The sequence below is a fragment of the Cetorhinus maximus genome, chromosome 4, assembly GCF_964194155.1.
Source record: "Cetorhinus maximus chromosome 4, sCetMax3.hap1.1, whole genome shotgun sequence".
Taxonomy (NCBI): domain Eukaryota; kingdom Metazoa; phylum Chordata; class Chondrichthyes; order Lamniformes; family Cetorhinidae; genus Cetorhinus; species Cetorhinus maximus.
Genome location: NC_135882.1, coordinates 131,834,129 through 131,857,195, shown reverse-complemented (window position 1 = coordinate 131,857,195; position 23,067 = coordinate 131,834,129). Strand labels below are relative to the sequence as shown.

The 23,067-nt window shown below is 43.2% G+C and overlaps 1 protein-coding gene across 3 annotated transcripts in view; it reads left to right on the top strand.

Moving 5' to 3' along the window:
* The window catches only part of LOC144679895 (SWI/SNF complex subunit SMARCC1-like), a 213,040-nt gene that overhangs the window by 170,896 nt on the left and 19,077 nt on the right, over positions 1-23,067 (top strand). For all 3 annotated transcript variants that reach the window (XM_078540826.1, XM_078540827.1, XM_078540825.1), the window contains exon 26: positions 5,566-5,830. In XM_078540826.1, coding sequence (XP_078396952.1) covers positions 5,566-5,830 — 265 coding nt within the window. The remainder of the gene's footprint in view (positions 1-5,565; positions 5,831-23,067) is intronic.

The window sequence follows — 23,067 nt, the reverse complement described above, 5'->3', positions numbered from 1 at the left end:
GAGAGTTTCTTGCTTCAGAATTCCCAGCCTCTGATTTGCTTTGAGTTTCAGTCCAGTTTAAGTTTCTGGTCAATGGTGACCCCTATTGTATTTATGGTGTGGTGTTCGATAGTGGTTATGCTGTTGTATGTTGCTGGGAGATGGTTAGACTCTCTCTTGTTAGAGATTGTTATTGCCTATCACTTGTGTTTCAAACTCTTAACTCTTGTCTTTGGCTCTCTGCTGCAATATTTTTACAGCTTTTGATTGACTCACTATTTTTACCCTTTTTTACCCAGCAAAATCTCTATTCTCCTTGTCATTCCCTTGCCATTCCCTCATCTTTGTTCCTTCAGATTCTGGGGCACAGACATGAGCATATCTCTCACACAGTCCCATAGCCAGATGTGGCTGGGTTATATTAAGCCTCACTCACCCCTGCCAAACCTGCCCATGACATTGGAATGTTTTTGGTATAAGAGATTCAGATGGAGTCAGAACTTGTAGGGTGTGTAGAGAGTATATTTTATTAATAAATGTGTAGAATGCACAGCAGTTACCAGGGTCTCACTAGTAAAGCAAAATCTTTATACTCAAGAATGATGCAGTATTTCAAAGTAAAGCAGTTAATATAACAGGCTTGTGTTGATGCAAGAATCCTGTCTTCTCTGCTTCACCTTTCAGAATTTCTTAGAAAATAATAGGGGTAGGCCATTCAGCCTTCAAGCCTTCTTTGCCATTTGGTATGATCATGGCTGAGCTTCTGCCTCAACATCATCTCGCAATGCCCCCATATCCTGTAATTCCCTTGTACTGATTTATGTCTTTTTGTCTACCTGTTAGATTAATGCCAGATCTAATCAAGAGCTTCTCCCTTGACTTGTTGTTTGCAGCTTGTTTGCCTGGCCATTGTGCAAAACCGGTTCTAGTACTATTTAGCCTGCTGGAAAAGTATGCTCAGATACTTAGCTGTCTCAGCTATATCTTGCACTGGAATTTTAGGATAACTTGAGCTTCTTTTCTGCGCTACCAACCATCCCCTCACATACCCCTTTTCTTTACCGCTGGCTATTACTTGCTTAACAAGTGCAAGGAGCTCATGGATTTTTTTTTTGTCAGTAAGGTTAAGACCATCTGTTCAATCTCTTTCTTTGGTTTGACCTCTTTCTTTTCCCACATGCTGAACCTTCCCAAGATTCTCAATCTATCTTTTGCCTCTGTGTCACATTGCTTATTTGATATCCAGTCTTGGATGACTTGCTAACCCTTGAAAAACTGAAGCTGCTGCGTGTGACTCCTACTGTAAACTCTTTGCCTTTGCCACTGATTCAGTTTCTCTCCCTGGCAACTGCAAGAAACAAAATGTTGGAAACTTTGGCACCCTATTTAACCCTAAGCTCGATTTGCAACCCTCTATCTTTTTCTTCTTAAAGTGTGCCCTCTATCATCTCTAATGTTACCAATGTCTACCCATGCATCAGCCTATCTGCTGCTCATCCATGCCTGTCATGTCCAGACTTGACTATTTCAATGTTTTCTCGCCCAGCCCCTCATTGCCCAACCTTCATAAACTCCTCATCCAAAACCCTGCTACCTGTACCCTAACTTGTAACAAGTCATGTTCATCTATCATTCTTGTGCTTGCTGACCTACTTTGGCTCGTTGATCCTTCGCATGTTGAATTTAAGATGCTCATCCTTGTGCTTAATTCTGCCCTCCCTATCTGTGACCTCAAGGTCCAAACTTGTCTGATTCTTGTGTGTCCCTTCTCCGTTTTCTTCACTAGACCACTTGTGGCTCTGCTTTTAGCTGCTTGGACCCCATCCTCTATAATTTTCCCCCAAAATCTCTGCATTACCACGTCTACCTAATTTAAGAGCCTCCTTGAAACCTCCACCCTTGGTTAAACTTATGGCCACCCTTCCTAATATTACTGTCTTATAATTGGTTTTCAATTTTATTGCTGTGAAGTGCTTTGGGATTTTTTTTCTATGTTAAAGGTGCTAAAAAATATAGGTAGTTCCAAGTGTGTTGAGCTTCACTGTAACATGTTTGGCCAAGGATAGCTGGAACCAGCACTGAAACCAGTGAGTGACATAGATGAAGCACTGACCATCATTTGAGAGCTTGCATTTGTGAGTTGATGGTTTGCAGGTGTGTAAACATCATTCAACTGAGACACTAATGTCTATTCAGTGGTCTCTACGTAACTAGTTTAAAATTAAATCTTGTGGGGTCATGTAGATATTGCTACCCCTTGAGCCTGTAATTCTCTCATCTACCCAAGTGCTATGGCTCAATTAGTATTTAGACAGAGTAACATTTAAACAATTGCGATAACAATATGCCGTTCCATTGTCATTCCATTTTAATCAGCTGTAATGGTGTTGTGTATTCGTTTGAATTATGAAAGCCTCCCAGAAATGTAATTATAGTTTCACTCCACACTTTAGCTGTGGTTGGAGATCATTTTCTGCTGTATAACACCGTTCATGGAGTGCTGTACTACAGCTCTGTCATTGCTCAAAGTGAGAGCAACGATAACAGTATTGATGTGGTCATAGTAGATATGCAACCACGGTAACATTTTCCTTTTGAATGTGAACAGGAAGGAAATGCCATCTGGTTGTGTATGGTGTGAGAGGGAAAGAAAACATAAGCTTTATATGTGAAGTAATATTGGAAAAAGAACCATCAGGAGCAGAGTAGCCCATAATATTTGTCATCGTTACGCAGTGTGATGGTTATCTTATTTGAATTATATATGTTCTTGAATCACAAATGAGAAAGTTGTTTGGGCCTTGGATTTCCGAATATATCCTGTGCGCGCTCAAAAGTGATGCACTGGCTTTTGAAGAACTATGTCTTCCTAAATGTTTAAATTTAGGACAAAGGATTCAGAAAGCCATGAAATTGTGGTGTTAATTGAATGGTGTGCAGCCTATAAAGAGACTGCTGTATAATTAATTCAGCCTACAGTTCTATATTAACTGGACAAGGCAGGGAAGAAGTGATGACTGCTTATATGACAACATTTATTTAAATACAGGCACTTGAAGTGAAATAATTCTTACTCTAAGTTTATAGCTGCCTGTTAACTGATGTGGTGCATGTAATTATAACGCAATTTGTGATGAATTCACTTTGTGGAGTTTTATTCCTTCTGTAAATAGGTTAATTACCATTGATGAATGTATGCCTGAAACTTGTTTTTGACATCAGTGCATTAGCTTAAATAGAATGCAAAACCGCAGCAAAAATTAATGATTGATATGTGGGTCAGTCAAGAGGGCAAGATGTGTGCTGTCCTCGTGGAAACCAATTCCACCCCTTCCAAGCATCGGGCACGGTTTTGTAAGGAGACTGAAATCCACCACTTAAGTTATTTTGTGTCAACAAGAGGATTTGCAAAGCAGAAGATTGTTCAGTTTTTGAAAGAAATTTGGAGCCCTGACTTTACTGCGGTTGCTGTGCTTCTAAGTATCTGCGTGCAAGCTGAGTGTAAGCCACCCCCGTTTGTGTTGTGCTTCAGAGGATAGCCATCAGTGAAAGTAGAGAGTAGCATTATATAGCAAGGTATTACATAGGTTGAAGAGGATATTTGATGTCATGTTTTGGGAAACTTGTCTCGCTGGACTAATTTTATCTGTTTTAAACCAGCTGCATTGGTACTGAACTAAATATGAATATTACATAGAATTAGGCAAGCATTCGGGTTTTATTACTGGAATGCCTTGGGAATTTGGGGATCCAGCAACCTGAGTTATTAAGCTAGATCACTGTCAAGAAAAAGGTTTGGAGCCGAGTCATTTGATGAACTTCATTAGAGATAAGGAATGTAAAAACAAAGAAGGATTCTTGCAGTTATTTGGAGTGCTGGATGATTGTATTCAAAAGAAAAAGTTCAGTGAACTTGGGTATGTTGGGAGAGCCATTTAAAATAATAAAGTTGGTTAGATAAAGACTGGCTTTTCTCTTGATTTAGGGGAATCCAAGGTTTTGTACACTCCTCCTGATACTCCCTCAAACTCTCCATTCCTTTGACTCTGATGTCTCATGCATACCTCACTGCCCTAGTTTGTTTTTGAGCACCACCATTAACAGTTGTGCCTTCAGCTGCCTGAACCCCAAGCTCTAGAATTCTTTAAATTCCTCCACCACTTTTCGTCTCCCTCTCTTTTAAGATTGTCCTTAAAACAGACTTCTTTTAACCAAGCTTTTGGTTATCCCCTTCTAATACCATGTCCTTTGAGATTTTTCTCCTTGCACCTCTGAAGCACCTTGGGGCTTTTTATATTATATGGCACATGCTATATAACTGCAGATTGTTCCATCATTCTATCCTGTACAAGAGAATATACTTTGTAAACTCAGACCAAGCCACAAAAATCATTTTCATGTCAGTAGAGTAAATTAAAAAAACTTTCTAGTGGTAACCAGAAGAATTAGTGATTGGAAAAAGAGCCAGAGCCAATATGAGGCAATACTTTGCGTTATACAGGGAGCTATTGTGTTGTGGAATGCACTGCCTAAAAGGGTGGTGGAAGCAGATTCAATTGTAACTTTCAAAAGAGAATTGAATAAATATTTTGAGGGAAGAAATTGACTTGGCGATGGGGAAGTGCATGAAAGTGGGACCAACTGAATAGCGGCACCAAAGATAGACACAGAGGGCCAAATGGGCTCATTCTGTAATGTATTGTTCTGTGATTCTATATAAAAAAAAATAGCCTCCCAGGAGACCTTAACTGATATTCAATTGAGCTGTTGGAAAATGAGCTAGATACTTTGCAAAGTCAGTAATGTGGAGAATGGCTGTGAAATTGGTATTAAAAAATAGAGGTGCTATCTCTGAGCTAACAAAATGTAACAGGTGACATTGAGTGAATGGCCTCTAACCTAAAACATGAATGAACAGGATTAAATACTTCATCTGTGGGTTCCAGGTCTCCCATTGTGTTCTCTCTCTGACAAGGAGGGCTTCAAGGCAAGGCATGTGGGATCTCATTTGGTGTTGTAATAGCTGTATGATGACACATTTGTGATGCAAGTTTGGAATTGGAGTCAACAGGTAGAATAAAGTGATTTGCATAGAGCTGTGCCAGGGTAATGAAAGAAGTTAGAGATGATGAAAAACTAGGATGACTGCTTGGCAGTAAATGATCACATGCTGGCACATTCAATGGTATTACTGGAAGAACATTCCTAAAATCTGCCAGTGAAGTTCAAATAAGAGAGAATTGTATAAATTCTCTTGCAGTTAAGGAAAGAAATAAAAACTATAGCCCTTAATAAATGTGTAACTTCCAGATGAGCTAGTTGGTGAAGACAAGTTCTAAATTACAATTCCCAATGTGTTCTCCTGGCTGATTTTTGGTTTGGCTACATCAGGCTGGGGTTGAACAACCTACCAACACCCGCTGTCCAGGTTTTCACCAGGGCTGGTCACTTGCAGAAGTTATTTGATAGCTCTGACACCTTGGAAGTACGCTGCAGCAAGGGTCTTAGCCTTCGGGCGCAGAGCATTAGTTTAAACACTCATTTATTGGGAGTGTTCATGTGTGTTGATGTTGCACTTTTTTTCAGCTGGAACAGCAGAGACAGCAGCTGCTCACGGAGCGGCAGGCCTTCCACATGGAACAATTGAAATATGCTGAAATGAGAGCCCGACAGCAGCTGGAACAGCAGCATCAGCAGCAGCAGCAACAACAACAACAACAGCAGCAGCATTCGCAAAACACCCCCACCACCCCTGTTATTCAGCAACTGGGTTCTATGGGAATGATGCAGCAAGGTCCAACACCACCACCACCTTATCCAATGATGCACCATCAGATGCAGCAACAGCTAGGTCAGTACATTTTTTACACTGGTTAAACTATGTCCTTATTTCCATGATCTCCAGATTAATAATGGGACAAATGAATTTTATGTCCAGTTAATGATTGTTATCTCAGTTAATAACCTTGACAAGTTTCATTGCCACTCCCTTTCATACCTTACTGAGTGAAAACATCATGTGATGTGTGACTAAGGCAAAGGAACTGGCAAGGCCTCTGGTTGGATCCGTAGTCTTTTTGATGTAATCACTGACATTAATTACAACTCGGGAGCTAGTAAGTTTAGGACCAGGGATTCTTCTTCACACTGCATTCTTGAGGTGGTGTGTGGGTGTTCCTGTCAGTCTTCCCTTATCTACATTTGCACATGAACTATGATCACCAATGCAAGGTACTGGAGGCTGCCAACATGTGTATAACTGTTCAGAAAATATAAAATATTGGAAATCTCAGTTAGCACCATCTGTTGAAAGAGAGAGAGAGAGACACTTGACATTTTGGGTCGATGACCCTTACACATAACAGCTCTTGTTAATAACTGACATCTTGTGTGTAATTGATTAGGAGAGAACATTTTTGAAGCATGCCAGTTGTACAGGTTGTCAGTATAATTTTCGAGTTTAGCATAATTTCACATTGTTATGAAAAAAGCCATCCGTAGTGACAGATTTTGCTGCATCAACACTTTGCTATTGGAGTTAATGTGTAAAACTGAGAACTTTCACAGTAAGCAAGGCTAGTAATAATTGGTACCACTTAGGTATCATTTGTGTCTTGTCATCTGAACTGATCACTTGGTCAAACAGCTTGTTGCCCACCCAGAAACCAGCATTCACTACCTTTAGGAATTAAAACATTATCGTGGCATTTGAGCAGTAAAAATACCAATTTGCAGTTGACATTAACATTGGAAAGCACTTCCCAGGAGCTTAAGGGAAAAATACACGGCTGCTGAACGAAAGGAAGGGTATCCAGAAGCTTTGTTAGTTCAGTTGCAAGGAGGGCCTTAAAAGGAGGACAGGTGGAGAGCAATAGAATATACAGCACATTCAATCCAAGCCAGGACTTTTGCTTCACTTGAGCCTCCTCCCATCCTTCCTGATCTAACTTTATCAACGTAACTGCCTATTTCTTTCTCCATGCGCTTACCTAGCTTCCACGTAAGTGCATTTCATTTCAACGTCCCCTTATGATAGCAAGTTCCACATTGTCAATACTTTTTTGAGTGAAGAAGCTTTTTCTGAATTTCCTATTTGATTTCATATGTTGATATCCTCTAGTTTTGCTTTTCTCACAAGTGGTAATACACTTTGTCTATGTTATCGTAAAGGCAAATGGAATGTTGGTCTTTATTGCAATGGGAATGGGGTATAAAAATGGGGAAGTCTTGCTAAAACTATACAAGGCATTAGTTAGACCACACCTAGAATACTATGAACATTTTTGGTCCCCTTATCTAAGGAAAGATATGCTGGCATTGGAGGCAGCCCAGAGAAGGTTCACTTGATTGATCCTAGGTATGGAGGGATTTTCTTATGAGGAGAGGTTGAGTAGGTTGGGCCTGTACTCATTGGAGTTTAGAAGAATGAGAGGTGACCTTATTGAAACATATAAGATTCTTAAGGGCCTTGACAGGGTAGATGCTGAGAGGCTGCTTCCCCCTGTGGGAGAGTCTAAGACGAGAGGGCATATTCTCAGTAAGGGGTCGCCCACTTAAGATAGAGATGAGGAGGAATTTCTTCTCTCAGGTTGGTGAATCTGTGGAATCCTTTACTGCAGAGGGCTGTCGAGGATGGGTCGTTAAGTATATTCAAGGTTGAGATAAACGGATTTTTGATCAGTAAGGGAGTCGAGGACTATGGGGGAAAGGCAGGAAAGTGGAGTTGAGGATTATCAAATTAGCCATGATCTCATGAAATGGTGGAGCAGACTTGATGGGCCAAATGGCCTACTTCTGCTCCTACGTCTTATGAGTTTGGAATTCTAATCTAAGTTTATCCCCAAGCTCTGCACCCTGTTAATTTGGTTGAGGTATGATGGTAGCTGATGAGAAGGAAGGATTCAGTGGTGAAGTGTGGAGGTTGTGATGGCAGCTGAAGTAGGTTGTTCCATTCTACTCCATGCCTTTGTCAAGTTGAGATCCTCTCAACACTGGATATTAAACCAACAGCCTGACAGCACACAAGTGCTGGAGGAGTTGAGAGATGGGGGAGAGGAAGAGCTGGATGTAATCAGCATTCATGTGAAAGCTGACTGTGTTAGCTGATTAAGTCATTAGAAATTGCTTGAAGATGAGTGAGCGGTGTTGCAACCAAGGATTTACCCTTCATGGTCACTTTGGTAAGTGTTGTGAGATTGAGAAGAAAAATCATTTCTGGAAATTCTTTTCAAATGGCTGTGTAGGTAAAAGTAGAATTCAAGTGAGTCCAGTTCCACTGAACTGGACAATCAATGAGAGATATTGAAGAAGGGAGGTGTGACTGACTGTTGGAAACTGCATTGGAGATGAGGAATAATGTACCAGGGTTGCAGAGCTTGTGGCTTTGGTGAGGACTGTTCAGTTACTGTGGGAGAAGCTGAAGTCAGATTGAAGGGATTGTTGCATGGAGTTGTGGCAGAAGTCTGCACACAGCAAGATGGTGACAACATTTTATTGAGATAAAGGAGGTTGAAATTTAGGGCCATCGTTAAGGAAAATAGCATAAGAAATAGGAATAGGAGTGGACCACTCGGCCCCTTGAACCTACTTTACCGTTCAATAAGATCGTGACTGATCTGCTTGTTTCGAATTCCACATTCCCATCACATTCACATTTTCCAGTAACCTTACATTCTTCTTAAACAAGGAAATCAATCTACCTCTGCCTTAAAAAAAATTATTCAACGGCCCCGCCTCTGCCACCTTCTGAAGCACAGTATTCCAAAGTCGAGCAACTCTCAGAGAAAAAAATTTTCCTCGTTCCCTGTCCTAAAAAGGCAACCCCTAATTTTAAAACAGTGCCCCCTAGTTCTGGACTCACCCACAAGAGGAAACATCATTTCGATGTCCACCTTGTCAAGGCTGTTCAAGATCTTATGTTTCAATCAAATCACCCCTCATTCTTCTAAACTCCAGGGGAAACAAGCCCAGTCTGTCCAAACTTTCCACATAAGACGGCCCACTCATTCCATGTATCAATCTAGTAAACTTCCTCTGAACCGCCTCCAACACATTTACATCCTTCCTTAAATGAGACCAAAACTGCACACATTATTTGAGGTGTGGCCTCACCAATGCCCTGTATAACTGAAGCATAGCATCATTACTTTCATGTTCAATTCCTCTCGTAATAAAGGATGGTATTCCATTTGACTTTTTAATTACTTGCTGTACTTGCATACTAATTTTTTTGTGACTCGTACTAGAACACTCGATCCCTCTGCACCTCAGAATTACGCAGCCGTTCTCCATTAAGTAATACTCTGCTTTTTTGGCTCTTCCTGCCAAAGTGAGCAACTTCACATTTTCCCACCTTAAACTCGATTTGCCAGATCTTTGCCCATTCGCTTAACCTATCTATATCTGTCTGCAATCTCCTCATGTCCTCTTCACATGCTTTCCTACCTATCTTTGTGTCATCTGCAAATTTAGCTACCATGCCTTCACTCCCCTCATCTAATTATTGATGTAAATTGTAAAAAGTTGAGGCCCCAGCACAGAGCCCTGTGGGACTCCACCTGTTACATCCTGCCAATCCGAAAAAGACCCATTTATGCGGACTCTGCTTTCTGCCAGCCAAAGGCAGGGGCAGGATCAATATCCGTAATTGTTTTTGAAGTATGTTGTATTTTTGAAGGGGAAGGGAGGCTGTGTTTGAAGAGGAGGAACCTGGAGATGTGGTGCAGGTCAGTCAGACAACTATTTAGATTTCTGAGTAGGCTCGAGGGGCAAGGCCAATGTAACTCATTTATGTTAGCTAGCACAGGAGTCTGGATGGATGGGCAAATGTTTTGTTGGAATAGGGCTGAGGGAGCAAAGGGTACAAAAAGCTCAGAAGGTGGGATTTTGGTGAACTAACCAGGTATGTGGATTCTGAGCAAGCATAGTATAAGAATTGGGGGAGGTGGAGGGGTTGTTTAGTTGATGTAGGGGTCTTGGGGGAAATAGAGAAAAGCAGTGCTGGAGGCTAAATAAGTATTTGCTGTCTTGCTGAGAAAAAGAAATTAAGAGTTCCACACATTTGGAGGTGAGGAGAAGGGAAGGGAATTTTGGTGTGAGGTATTGGGATGAGGCTAATGAAGGAGGAGATCTGTGTAGTGGAACATCGCAGGAACAGTGCAGTGAGGTATTGTGGTACATAATGTGACAGATTTTTTTCTCTGGGAAGATGCTGAAAGAAGTAGGTTGGAAGAAAGCTAAAGTATTGAGGCATACAAGAAAGTAGTGCCAACTTCATCATTGATCAAGTCCATGGTACGGGGATGGCTGTGGATATGTGTAGGAATCTTTATATGGTGGTAGGATTCAAAGAGGGCACGGGAATATTGAATTCCAGATTGGGAGAGAGGGGAGAGCTGATCTGAAGTTCCCATTCCCAGATTGGGCAGTTAGCTGGCTTCAGTTGGGATATTTATTGTGTTGGAACATTGTGCTCTCTATCCTTGGGTTGGGAGGTTATTGAGCCCCTCAGAGTTGATGCTTTCATCAGGGGAAAAAAACAAAGCCTGGTAGCAATGAAATAAAAATAGTAAGTGCTGGAAAAACTCAGCAGGCCTGGCAGTATCTTGGGAGAGCGAAACAGAGTTAATGTTTTTTGGTTCCAAAGAGTCATATTGGACTTGAAATATTAACTGTTTTTCTCTTCACAGATGCTGCCAGACCTGCTGAGTTTTTCCAGCACTTAGTGTTTTATTTTAGATCTCTAGCATCTGCAGTATTTTGTTTCTATCCTGGCAGTAATGGTGGCACTTTGCCAGCAAGCTACAGCAAATATCAGCTAAGCTGTTGAATTGGATTGGCTGCAAAGGATGAAGCTGGATGTCGTTAATTACCGATTTTAGAACCTTCATCTGGCCTCTGCAGCTGATCCATTTCTTTTGCATTGGGCTCCATATCATCTACTGAATCTGGTGTACACAGTCCATCAGAATTGGCTGCTGGTAATTTAGCTGAACCTGGCTGCATTACTTTGTGTGTTTTAATTGGGTTAACACACTACTATATTAAATAGCAATATTTTACATTTATTCAAATGAGCTTTCCAATTAAGTCTACCTAGGTTTTTTGACCTTTTTGAAATGTGCTCAAGCTGTTGCTTTTGTCTCCTCTGTTGTCCTTAACCTTGATACCATCTGTCTTTTTATCTTCCGCTTGGACTTGGGTTCTGCAGAGGGGAATGACATCGAGTGACATCTTAATTGAATCAATTAAATCCATCCATAATAAGGTGGTGTTCTCAGTTTGTATGCACAACTCTATGTTTCATTAATGACATGAAGGCTGAATTGGAAAAGGATAATAAGATAGTAATTTCTATGAATCTATTTTTCTTCTTTCCTACTGAAGTGATTGATTGCTTGCTTGGGATGCAAGTTAGGAGGTACAGTGTTGGGTTTCTCCAACATGGAACAGAAACCCAACCTTGTATATATTTAAAAACTTGACCCTTATTACTATTTCTTATTTTTAAACTGGACTTTTCTGCTGAACAAAGACAATTAAGACGGTTGACCCTCTGTCTGGATATTATCCCCAGCGGTCTCCAGAACAAAAAGAATTCTCTTTTCAGTTTCGGGAATGTTATGCCTAATGAGCTTCTAACAGACCACCGCGACTGTACGGATTATTTTCAAAGGGTGCTACAAATTTGCATTTGCCAAGCCAACCTCGCTAGCGGAGTTTGTGGGTCTGTTGAGACAATGGCTTCCCAAACACCAGACCCTCAACACGAATGGCACCCCTTTCAACCCATAATGGCCGAGACATTATCAGTCCTGAAAACAAAACCAAATTCCGGACGTTGGAAAAGTATCCTTTGTTGAAGTCACTATGGAGAAGGGAGGTTACAGGACCCAATACTCTGGCCTTTTGGGCAGTTTACTATTACCTTTCTGAGCTGTGCAGCCAGTCTGCTGCTTAACATCCAACTGGCAGGCCACACAAAAGCAAGCTCTATCCAAGTTGGACCACCAGCCCATCTAACCTGACTCTGCTGGAAGATTTTGTATCATAGCCTATAGAGCTGATGCAATCTCTGCATGCCTACTTCTTCATGCGGCATCAATGCCACCTGAAAAAGTGAATCCCACAACACCGGTCTCCAGCCAGCCAACCATGGAATGCCTATGTGAAAGACTTCCTCATTGGACTCTGGAACTTGTGTGAACCAGTATTCAGTTTTTTTCAAAAACAAAAAGCTAAAAGCTACTGCGGATGCTGGAAATCCAAAACAAAAACAAAAACAGAATTACCTGGAAAAACTCAGCAGGTCTGGCAGCATCGGCGGAGAAGAAATCAGTTAACGTTTCGAGCCTTCATGGCCCTTCGGCAGAGTTTTTTTCATGTGGCCCCTATACTGTGAATCTCTTTTCTGCTATCCCTCCTTTTACTGTGCGATTGTGGAGTGAGAAGTTGCGAACGCTTTTTGCGGGTTTTGAATTAACCTGAATTAATTCTAACTCAAGTTTGCTGTGGGATTATTATTAAAGTTGGATCGCACAAAAACTGAGAGGTTGGGTAAATACAACACTGCTTATTTGTAAAAAAAAAACAAACTAATTCAAAACGCCTATTTACAGACAGGTGGTAAGAGGAAAACAGTGCTGTTTGAACTGACCCCCTCCAGTCTCTAACAACAGGTTGCCCTCTGACAATCTCACCCAAGCCATTTGTCACTATCAGCCAAGCTCAATTGTCTTCTCAGCCATATAGTTTCAGCTGGCAGCAATGACTTGTTGTCGCGAGTGGGAATATAGGCTTCTATGTGTTGTGCTCAAATCTTGTAATAGCTATACTGCCTTCATGGCTGAGAGCTATCTCTACAGACCAAGCAATCTTTCAGAAATAAATTTACTTTTTATTTCTGCTTGCTATGCAATTTATCAGGATTAATTGCTTGATATATGCTGAATGCTTCATTTTCTGACATTCTATTGTCCCTTAGTGAAATAACCTTCAGCAACCATGGCCTGTATTTTCAAGGATTCGTGGAGAGCCCATGGCAAATCCAAAATGGCAGACAGACCCTTGATCCTGAAGTCCTGCCCCCTTAGACAGCATCTTTTAAACCCACAACTGTTACCATCCAGAAGGATAAAGGCAGCAGACAAATGGGAACACCACCGCCTGGAAGCTTCCCTCTAAGTCACTCACCATCCTGACTTGGAAATACATCGCCGTTCCTTCACTGTCGCTGGGTCAAAATCCTGAAACTCCCTCCCTAACAGCACTGTGGGTGTACCTACACCACATGGACTGCAGCGGTTCAAGAAGGTAGCTCACCATCACCACCTCGAGGGCAATTAGGGATGGGCAAAAATGCTGGCCTAGCCAGCAATGCCCACATCTCATGAAAGAATAATAAAAAATCGGGCAGAAACCATTTTCACTGGTGGGGAGTGGAGCTGGGGCAGGATGCGGGTCCCACATGGGAAACCTGAACTCAGCAGGGCATTTGAACTTAGTGCTAAATTCAAACAGACCCCATTTTCACGGAAGCAAGGACCTTATCGCACAGTGTGTGTGTTACGAATTTGTAGAATAGACATAAATGCTCTTGGAGGGTGGATAAGGGATATACAGTTGTCATGATGTCAAATTATTTAAATCCCCGCGCCCTTTAAAAATTGTTGGGCAGTGGGGGGAACTGCCTGCCTGTCGGAGTTGAAAAAAGCTTGTTCAAGCAGCTTCAATCGCTGTTGGTATCAGTCTAAGTCCTGTCATGATAGCATTATTAATGCTTGACTGCTTTCCGCAAGCTATCATTATCACAGTGGGGGGCTGTAGGTGCACAGTTTGATTGGCAGCTCAGCTTATTTGAAGGATTAGCTGTCTTTGAGGGGTTATGAACAGAAATGTTTGTTTTTAAGAGGTTGAATATTTAAATAGATATAATAGTATTGAATGGGCTTTCATGAAAGCTTTTTTAATATAGTAAAACCTGTGATATTTTGAACATTATTTTATTTCATCTCATTATGGCTCCTGAGGTCTGCCATGATGGATACTGGGTGAGTTGGCTTTGAGAGTAAGGCACTAAGTTGGCATGGGGACAGAAGAGGCCATTGGGATGGGTGGGGTGGTTGAGTTGGCATTGGGGCTATAAGGGCAATGGGGATGGGTGTGGGAGCACGGGTTGGCATACAGGGTATTAGAGTCCATCTGGGATGGGTTGGCATGAGTTGGGATTTATGAGCATGGCAAGTGGTTGAGGGTTTGGTGAGGAGGTGTGGGGGTGAGGGCCTAAAGTTTAAGAAAACAACTGGGACAGAGTCCCAGAGAACCGAGGTGGACCTTTTAAACTGCCCGCCTTGGCACACAGCAGCCCTTGTTGCGCCTGTTCTGCATCTGGGGCTAACGACGATCCCATCATTTGGGGCACTTTCTCCTGGGATGGGGGATTTCCAGCTCTGTGCACCTGCCTTCATAGCAAAAATCCAGACCCGTGTCTCTACAGCATCTTTAAAGCTGTAAATGTCCTGAGCTACTATACATTGGTGAGAAGACCCTGAACAGTAGTGATGAATGAAGGAATGGTTGAGATTGGGTGAAGCCTTTATAAGATGAAAATGGAAATCTGGCATATGAAGTGTGGAGGTTAGGGAGAGAATTTGTGGGCTGAAAAGAGAAAATTGGGAAACTAGTGATTTCAGCAGTTTAACGGTAATGTCCTTTCAGGAAGGAAGCCTGTGTTTGACCTGTACGTGACTCCAGCCCCCCCACAGAATGTGGGTTACTCTTATTGCTCTCCTTGATGGTTCTAGCAAGCTGCTCGGTTGTTTGCAGTGGGAACTAAATGCTATACATGTTTGCATCCTGAAAGCAAATAAAAATTCGGCATTCGGCTGTTATCTATTTTGGATCATTGTATATTTGTTCAGATTACCATGTAATCACCTATTTGTAAACCTCAGTGTATACCTACAGGCCTCTGTCCAACTTCTTAAATCCTGTCACTCAACATTTAAAAGCCCTGGTGCACATTGAGTACAGAGAGAATTAGAAGGTCCAGGATTGCTGCTTGGTCTGTGCTAAATTGCATTTGAACTCAGCTGGTACAGTAACTGAATGGTACAGTAACTGAATGCTACAATTTGCTTTAGGACCCCTGGGATGAGCAGCAGTAATAATTAGCACAACTGCCAATGTTTGTACATGAAAAATGGTGACTTTGGAAAGGAGGGGAAGAGAATAATGGTAAAAATGCTTCAGAACCTTGATGTCACCGCTATTGACTTTTTTAAATTGAATTAAGCGTGTCAAGGAATACTGGTAAATGGAAGTGAGATCGAGATCAGCCATGATATAATTGCAAGGTGGAATCAGGGTGAAGGGCCTGAATGGCTGCCTGCTGTTCCTATGTATTATTTTCTTTCATGAGATGTGGATTTCACCAGCAAGGCTAGTGTTTGTTGCCCATTCCTCATTGTTCTTGAGAAGATGATGGTGAGCAGCTGCATTGAACTGCTGCAGTCCATCTTGTGCAGGTACACCCACAGTTCTTTTGGGAAGAATTTGAGGATTTCTTCAACTTTCAGATGAAATGAAGAAACCATCATGTTGTGTGCCTGTCTTTTTTTTTGATTTGATTTCTCAGTCCAAACACTGAACAAAAACCTTCTTTGCACCAAAGTGATTAGAGATCTTTGTGTTCAGAGCGAAATCTGGCTGTCTATTTGTGGCTACTTTACATCCTAAGCATTAGGGTAGACAAATAGGGGAACACTGTGATCGGTCCAGGATTCTACTTGATGAATTGCATTTTTGTACATTGGTATTCTGTACTTCTGATGAGAACTTGGCTTCAATCAAGTTTTCAGTTTCATCCTGAGGCAACTGTACTGTCTAACCGTGTGAAATTTTCCTACTGTGTCTGGTGAAAGATAAATTGAAAAAGCTCCAACAGTGTCTGTAGAGAGATTTTGAGCTGTATAACTTGAGGGTGAATTGGTGCCAATATACTTGTAATGATGTTTACTTACGCTTAGTAGGTTAAATATGAAAGCTGCAAATGACTCAGTACAGTGATTTCCTTGTGTCAGCTTGTCATGGTGGTTGCACTCTGGCCTTAGAGTTGGAAGGGTCATGAGCTCAAGATCTCATCTAGAGACCTTAGGACATGATCTATACTACGTTTTCGGAACAGTGCTGAAGGAACACTGCACTATTGTAGGTGCCGCCTTATAGATGAGATGCAAAACTGCTGGTGGAAGTAGAAGATTCCATGCCGTAAGGGAATTTGTTATTGTCCAGATCTCACACTCAACCCTCAGCACTGGTGAAAGCTTTTGCTGTGTGGGAATTTTGCTATGAACAGATTGTTTGCCACATTTCTTTATGCCACAAAAATAACGACAGGTGATGAAGTAATTTTTATTCTTTTGTTCTTGGAATGTGAACATTGTTCACAAGGTTAGCATTTGTTACACTCTAAGGTGGTGGTGAACTGTCTTCTTGGACTCTTGCAGTCCATGTGGTATATGTGCACCCATAGTATTGGAAGGAAGGCAGTGACATGGTTTCAGCTCAGGATGGAATGTGGCTTGGAGGTGAGCTTCCAGAAGTGGTGGTGTTCCCATGCTGCCATGTTCCTCTAGGTGGTACAAGTCACTGGTTTGGAAGGTGTTGTCAAAGAAGCCTTAGCCTGTTGCTGCAGTGCATGTTTAGGTGGTAAACACTTATGCCACAGTGCACTGGTGGTAGATGGGGTGCTCATCAAGCGGGCAGCTTTGCCTTTTGTTGAGCTGCTCGAGTGATTTTGGAGCTGCACTCATCCAAGCAACTGGAGGGTATTCCATCACACTCCTGACTTGGCGGCGGTACCTTGGAATTGAGGATGATGTCCGTCTGGCTTGGTGAGACTTCAGATGACTGTGGAGCTCAATTCTGGATCTACATATTCTTCTGCAGTGGGGGCACGTTGTTGTGCGGGGGAGTGGAAATCTCAGCCCCAGGTTGGCTTCCTTCTTTCTCCGGTGCCGCCATTCTGCCTTGCTGTTGAGTCGCTGAGCCTCAATGTGGCTTGCGTTTTGATCGAACAGGTGGTGCCATGCTGAGCCATCGGCAGCCTTCTCCTCCCAATCAGTGGTGGTAATCCCTCCATGCTTTAGGACAACCTTGAGCGTATCCTTATACCTTTTCCTTTGGCCACCCTTTGAGCGTTGGCCAATGGAAAGTGGTGAGAAGAGAACCTGCCAACCTGCATCTGTATACAATGGCCCACCCATCTGGGTTGGTTCTGCAGGAGCAGGGCCTCAGTGCTGGTGGCTGTAGCTTCATGGAGGATGCTTGCGTTCGACCGGCAGTCCTCCCATTTGATCCCCAGGATTTGATGCAAGCACTGCTGATGGAAGCTCTCAAGGATCTTAACATGGCATCGGTAGACAGGCCATATTATGTTGCAGTAGAGGAGGGTGGTCAACGCAACGGCCTTATAAACTGGAACCTTTGTTGACTTGCAAAGGCCCTGTTGTCAAAGACACTTTGACGCAGCTTGAATGCAGTGCTGGCACAATTGACTTGGTGTTGGACTTCCCTTATCTCAGCAGCCACCTCTCCTAAGGGACCACCATGAATGAGGAAGTGCTGAACGTACTCCAGAGCCACCCCATCTATGTGGATGGCGCGGGGAAGTTGGTGAAGGGCCTTCATCTTGGTGATGTTTAAGGGTAGGCCAAGCCTCTTGTACAAGGTGTTGAAGAGGTCAAGCGTCCTTTGCATGTCCTGTACAAAGTGATCATCACACAGAAGTCATCTGCAAAATGAAGGTCGTGGGTGTCCATGGTGGTGAGTTTTGTTTTTGCCTGCAAGCGACCAAGGTTGGAAAGTTTCCTGTCCAGACGATACTAAATGCTGACACCAGATGGTAGCTTATCTCAGATGAGGTGGACAATGACGGTCAGGTAAATGGCGAACAAGCTCCTGGTCCAGGTGTGATTGGTGTCAGTTTCAGATCCTCCACTCTGGACCATGGCAGTCATGTTGTCATGCAGGAGTCTCAAGATGGTGACAAACTTCAACAGGCAACCAAAGCATTGGAGGACAATCCATCGAGTTTCACGATTTAAAGAATCAAATGTCTTGGTCAGGCCAATGAAGGTGAAGAACAATTCTTGCTTTTGCTCTGGATGTTTTCCTGGATTTGTCTGCTAGCCGCAGAGACCATGTCCGCAGTACCCATGATCGTCGGAAGCCGCACTGGGTTTCCGGGAAGATCTCAGTGACTGGACGAAGGCGGTTCAGGAGGATGCGGGCCAGGATCTTACCCATGGTGGAAAGGAGGGAAATTCCCCTGTTGTTTTCACAATCAGACTTCTTGTACTCCTTGTGAGTAGTCGTGTTGGTTGCGTTCTTGAGATCCTGGGGGGTGTCCTCTTTGTCCTAGAGTTGGAGGATGAACTGGTGGAGTTGTGGCGTGAGCTGATAGCTGCCAGCATGGTAGACCTCTGCAGGTATACCATCTCTCCCACAAGCTTTGTTGGTTTTCATCTGTTGGATGGCTTGCTTAAGCTCATCGACGGTTAGTGGATCGCTGAGGGAACTCTCCACAGGGTGTTCTGGGAAGATTTGGACGTTCTCCTCTCATACCGTTGGAGTCTTGATTTGAGCTGTTCGAAGTACTCCTTCCGATGCTGACGGATGGCGTAGCCGTCCTTGAGCTGGGAGCCGCCCTGTGATTGGAGAGGGCTTTGTTCAGTCAAGCAGGGTCCATCAATCGTCTAGGTAGCCTGGATGAAGTTGTGCTGGTCGGCTTAGGCCTGAATCTCGTGCGCCTTCTTCACCCATCAGTTGTTCTTCATGCTTCAAATGCATTGCTGTACCTGGGCCTTCAGTTGGGGGTACACCAACTTGTGCATCTGACTTATACCTTGCAGATGGTGGACAGGCCTTGGGGAGTCAGGTGAGTTACTTACCGCAGGATTCCAAACCTCTGACCCGCTCCTGTAGCCACAGTATTTATTTGGTTGATCCAGTTAAGATTCTGGTCATTGGTCATTAGTGATGGTGGATATTCAGCAATGGCATTGCTATTGAACTTCATGGGGAGATGGTTAGATTCCCCTTGTTGGAAATGGTGATTGCGTGGAGTGCATGTCACTTATGTGCCCAAACCTGAATGTTGTCCAGGTCTTGCTTCCTTGGGGGTAAGGACTGTTTCAGTATCTGAGGAGATGTGAATGGTACTGTGTACAGAGCAATCATGAGTGAACATCCCCACTTCTGGAGGGAAGGTCATTGACGAAGCAGCTGGAAATGGTTGGGCCTGGAACACTGCCCTGAGGAACTTCTGCAGTGCTGTTTTGGCACTGAGGATTGTCCTCCAACAGCCACAGTCATCTTCCTTTTGTGGTAGGTATGACTCCCAACCAGTGCAGTTAGTCCCCTGATTCCAACTGACTTCAATTTTGCTAGTGCTCTTTGATACTACAGTCAGACAAATGCTGCCTTGATGTCAAGAGTAGTCACACTCATCTCACCTTTTGAATGCAGCTCTTCTGCCAATGTTTGGACCAAGGCTGTAATGAGATCTGGAGCTGTGTGATCCTGGTAGAACCCAGACTAAGTATTAGAAAACAGATTATTGCTGTGTGAGTGCTGCTTGGTATCACTGTCAGTGGCATCTTCCAGCATGTTGCTGCTGATAGAGAATAGACTGGGGCACCAATTGCCCTTTTTGTGGACAGGACATAATTGGGCAATTTTCCAGTGTCAGTTAGCCCTAGTGTTGTAGCTGTACTGTAACAGCATGACTAGGAGCGTGACTAGTTCTGGAGCACATTTCTGTGCTAGTACTGGGATGTTGTCAGGGCCCATTGCCTTTGCTGAATCCAGAGAGTTCAGCTGGTCCTTGATATTGCACAAAGTGATTGAATTGGCTGAAGATTGTGATGCTGGGGACCTCGGGATGAGATTGAGATGGCCATCCACTTGGCACTTTCTGGCTGAAGATGATTGAATCAACCTTGTTTGTGGAATATGAACTGTTGATTGTGAGATCGCTAGCTCTGTCTGCCACATGATGCACATGATGCTTAGCATGCAGTCTTGTGTAGCTTCACCAGTTTGGCACCTAATTTTTAGGTATGCTTGGTGCTGTTCCTGCCATGCTTGCCTGCATTCCTTATTGAACCTAGATTGATCCTTTCTTTTGATAGTAATGACAGAGTTCTAGGCCTGAAGTTACAGATTGTGGTTGAATGATGGCCATGGTGCCTCATGGATGTCCAGATTGGGCTACAAGATCTGCTTTGAATCTATCCCACTTAGCATGGTGGTAGCGTATCCTCAATATGAAGGCAAGACTTCATCTCCACAAGGTCAGTGCAGTGATTACTCCTATCAATACTGTCATGGACAGATGCATCTGTGACAGGTAGATTGGTAGAGCAGAGATTTAGGTCCCCATTAATGCAACAAACTTCCTAGTCTTTGGTGGGATGGAAAATGGGTGAGAGAAGATCCAGTGTCTCTGTGAGTGCATAAAGATACCAGCATAAACAAAACACAGTAAGAAACCATAGACCAGATGTGCCAGCTTTGATTCTGATCTCAGCTGGAGGCGGTTTGGGGTGTTTTTAGTTAGTTTTAATTCCCCTTGTAGGAGCGAAGAAGTTGTCAGAAAGAGAGCCCGACTCAGGTTTCCTATCTGGTGCCTCCTGCTAGAAAGAGCATGAGTGGGCAGCTACTGGGGGATAGGATCTGGCTCTGCTGTTCTATGTGCAGTTCAATAGCCTACTAAAGCTTTCACATCTGGAGTGGCTTGGATAAAATGTTTGTAAGACTATAGAATTGCAAGGATTAAATATAAAAAGTTACATATTCTATACACATCAGAAAATTGATAAATGTCAAGTTGGCACCTATGAGAAGACTGAGTTAATAGATGATATTTGGCAGAGATACGTAATAAGCATTTGCATCAGTGTTTACAAAAGAGAAGGATGTTGGGGTTGGAGAAGAAAGATGAGGGTAACAGTGGAGTGATTTCACTCTGACAAGGGGAAACTGGAGCACATTGCAAAGTTCCGACTGCTGCTTCAGCTGAGATCAGTGGATGCAGCACAGACCCAGAGTCAAACCTGATGTTCTGCCCTGACTTCTTGCTCAGATGATACCTTTATAAAATGAAAGTATATTGAGATTAAGCTAAAGGATGGCATTGGGCCAGAACCTGATAAAATATGTGGAAATAGCCAGACAATAAAAGATGGAGGCCCATTTATTTTTCTTTCCACTATCTTAACCTTTGGATCTTTCCAACCGTGTAAATTGTGGACATGCAGCAAATAAAATCCATTGGGGATGGGGTAGCTTCATATGGTGCACTTATGTTGATGGCCCAAGAGACCAATCCATGAGAGTTAGGCTCTGCCATAAGTGCTGCATATGAAGTGGTTGCCAGGTTTTGTTCTTTTTGGTGTCGGTGCTTGTTGCCAAGACACTGTTGCCAAAGATGATCATGGTGGCACGTGCCAACCCACAGGTGTTGTTGCCATTTTCCTCTTTTTGTCAACTACTGTGCCTCAAGTGCAAGAATCAATGTTCAAGGCCTTAAATGTCACACTTGCAAGCATTCTTGAAGTGGAGTGTTGGACATCCTACTGGTTGTCTGGCTTGAGCTACCTCACCATCCAGAAAACCCTTAGGTGTGCCTCCCATCCAGCAAATGGGCCTGAGTTCGTGAAGTCAACTCTCTGCCATTGAGAGGACTGGTGCGTTCATGATTTCATCCTTCTATGATATGCCCAGAATGTGCTGCAAACATCTACAATGAAACTCCTAAGAGGTAGCTTGTTCCATGCACATTTTGTGTGTCAACCAAAGGTGGCAGCCGCTTTTCCTGTGCGTGTATTGCATTCTGCATCAGGAGATTGTCAGTGTGGTCAGGGACAGAGATATGACACCTTGTCCCATGAAAGCAGTTTACTGAATGTTTCTATTCACAGGGGAGCAAGTTGAGTAGGAATTGGAAATGTGTTGTGCAGGGAATAAACAGGCCATGCACAAGTAGTGATCCCTTTAAAATGTGTATGTGTGGCCATGTGACTATATTTAAGCAGCCATGCACTGCAAGAAACAGGCTGTTCGTAGCAAAGGAATGCAAGAAGGCTTCTCTCCTATGTTACAAATTTATTTCCTGCTTACTATCAGGTTTTTATGTATCATAATCACTACGAAACCAGGCACCATAACTCGAGTTTGTTCAGTATCCAGTTCATGCGCACGTTCTGGCTGCCACTCTGGATTCTCCCTCCTTCCTTAATTCCTTTGTCTTTAGCCCTCCTAGACCCCTCTTCTTTTGTCATGCTTTCTTTCATTTTCTCTCCTTTGGGTAATCTGCCCTCCTAAATCCCCAGCCAAACACTTCAGTTCTCTTTGACCTTCCTATTCTCATGCATGCCATCCCAGGCTTGTTTCCACCTTAGAGGGAATATACAGTTTCCCTCTGAAGGGCCCATTGAGGCACTGACTGCTGCCTCATTACAAACTCCAACTGCTCCACCCTACTCTGTTGCTGAACTTCCCGAGCTGCGTGCCTGTTGGGGGCTACTCTTGCCAATTGCCTTCTTGTCCAATTCGCCCCTCCCACTGTGAACACTGTGGACTCTGCCAGGCGATTAGCTTTCACTGCATCTCCCTCCAGAATGTATGTTCACTGGTGAACAAGGCCCTTGCCATCCATGAACTTATTGTGGAAGATTGCATCAACCTCAAGGAGCACTTGAATCGTAATAGCATACAGGGCTGCGGGCCAAATGCTGGGAAATGGGATTAGAATAGGTAGGTGCTTGATGGCTGGTATAGACACGATGGGCTGAAGGGTCTGCTTCTGTGCTGTATAACTCTGACTCTCTGACTCTAAGTTACAGGTATGTGAAAGACAATCCATGAGTTTTTGTAGTTGAGTTTCTCGAGTGACTAGCATGCATCATTGGCATAGTGGAGTACTTGGATCAAGATGTGCTGTTTTTAGATAGGTTGTAGAGTTTGCTGTCTGACCTTGTATGCAGGTAAATTCTTTCCATATCAGTATGGAAAGGAAAGGTCAAG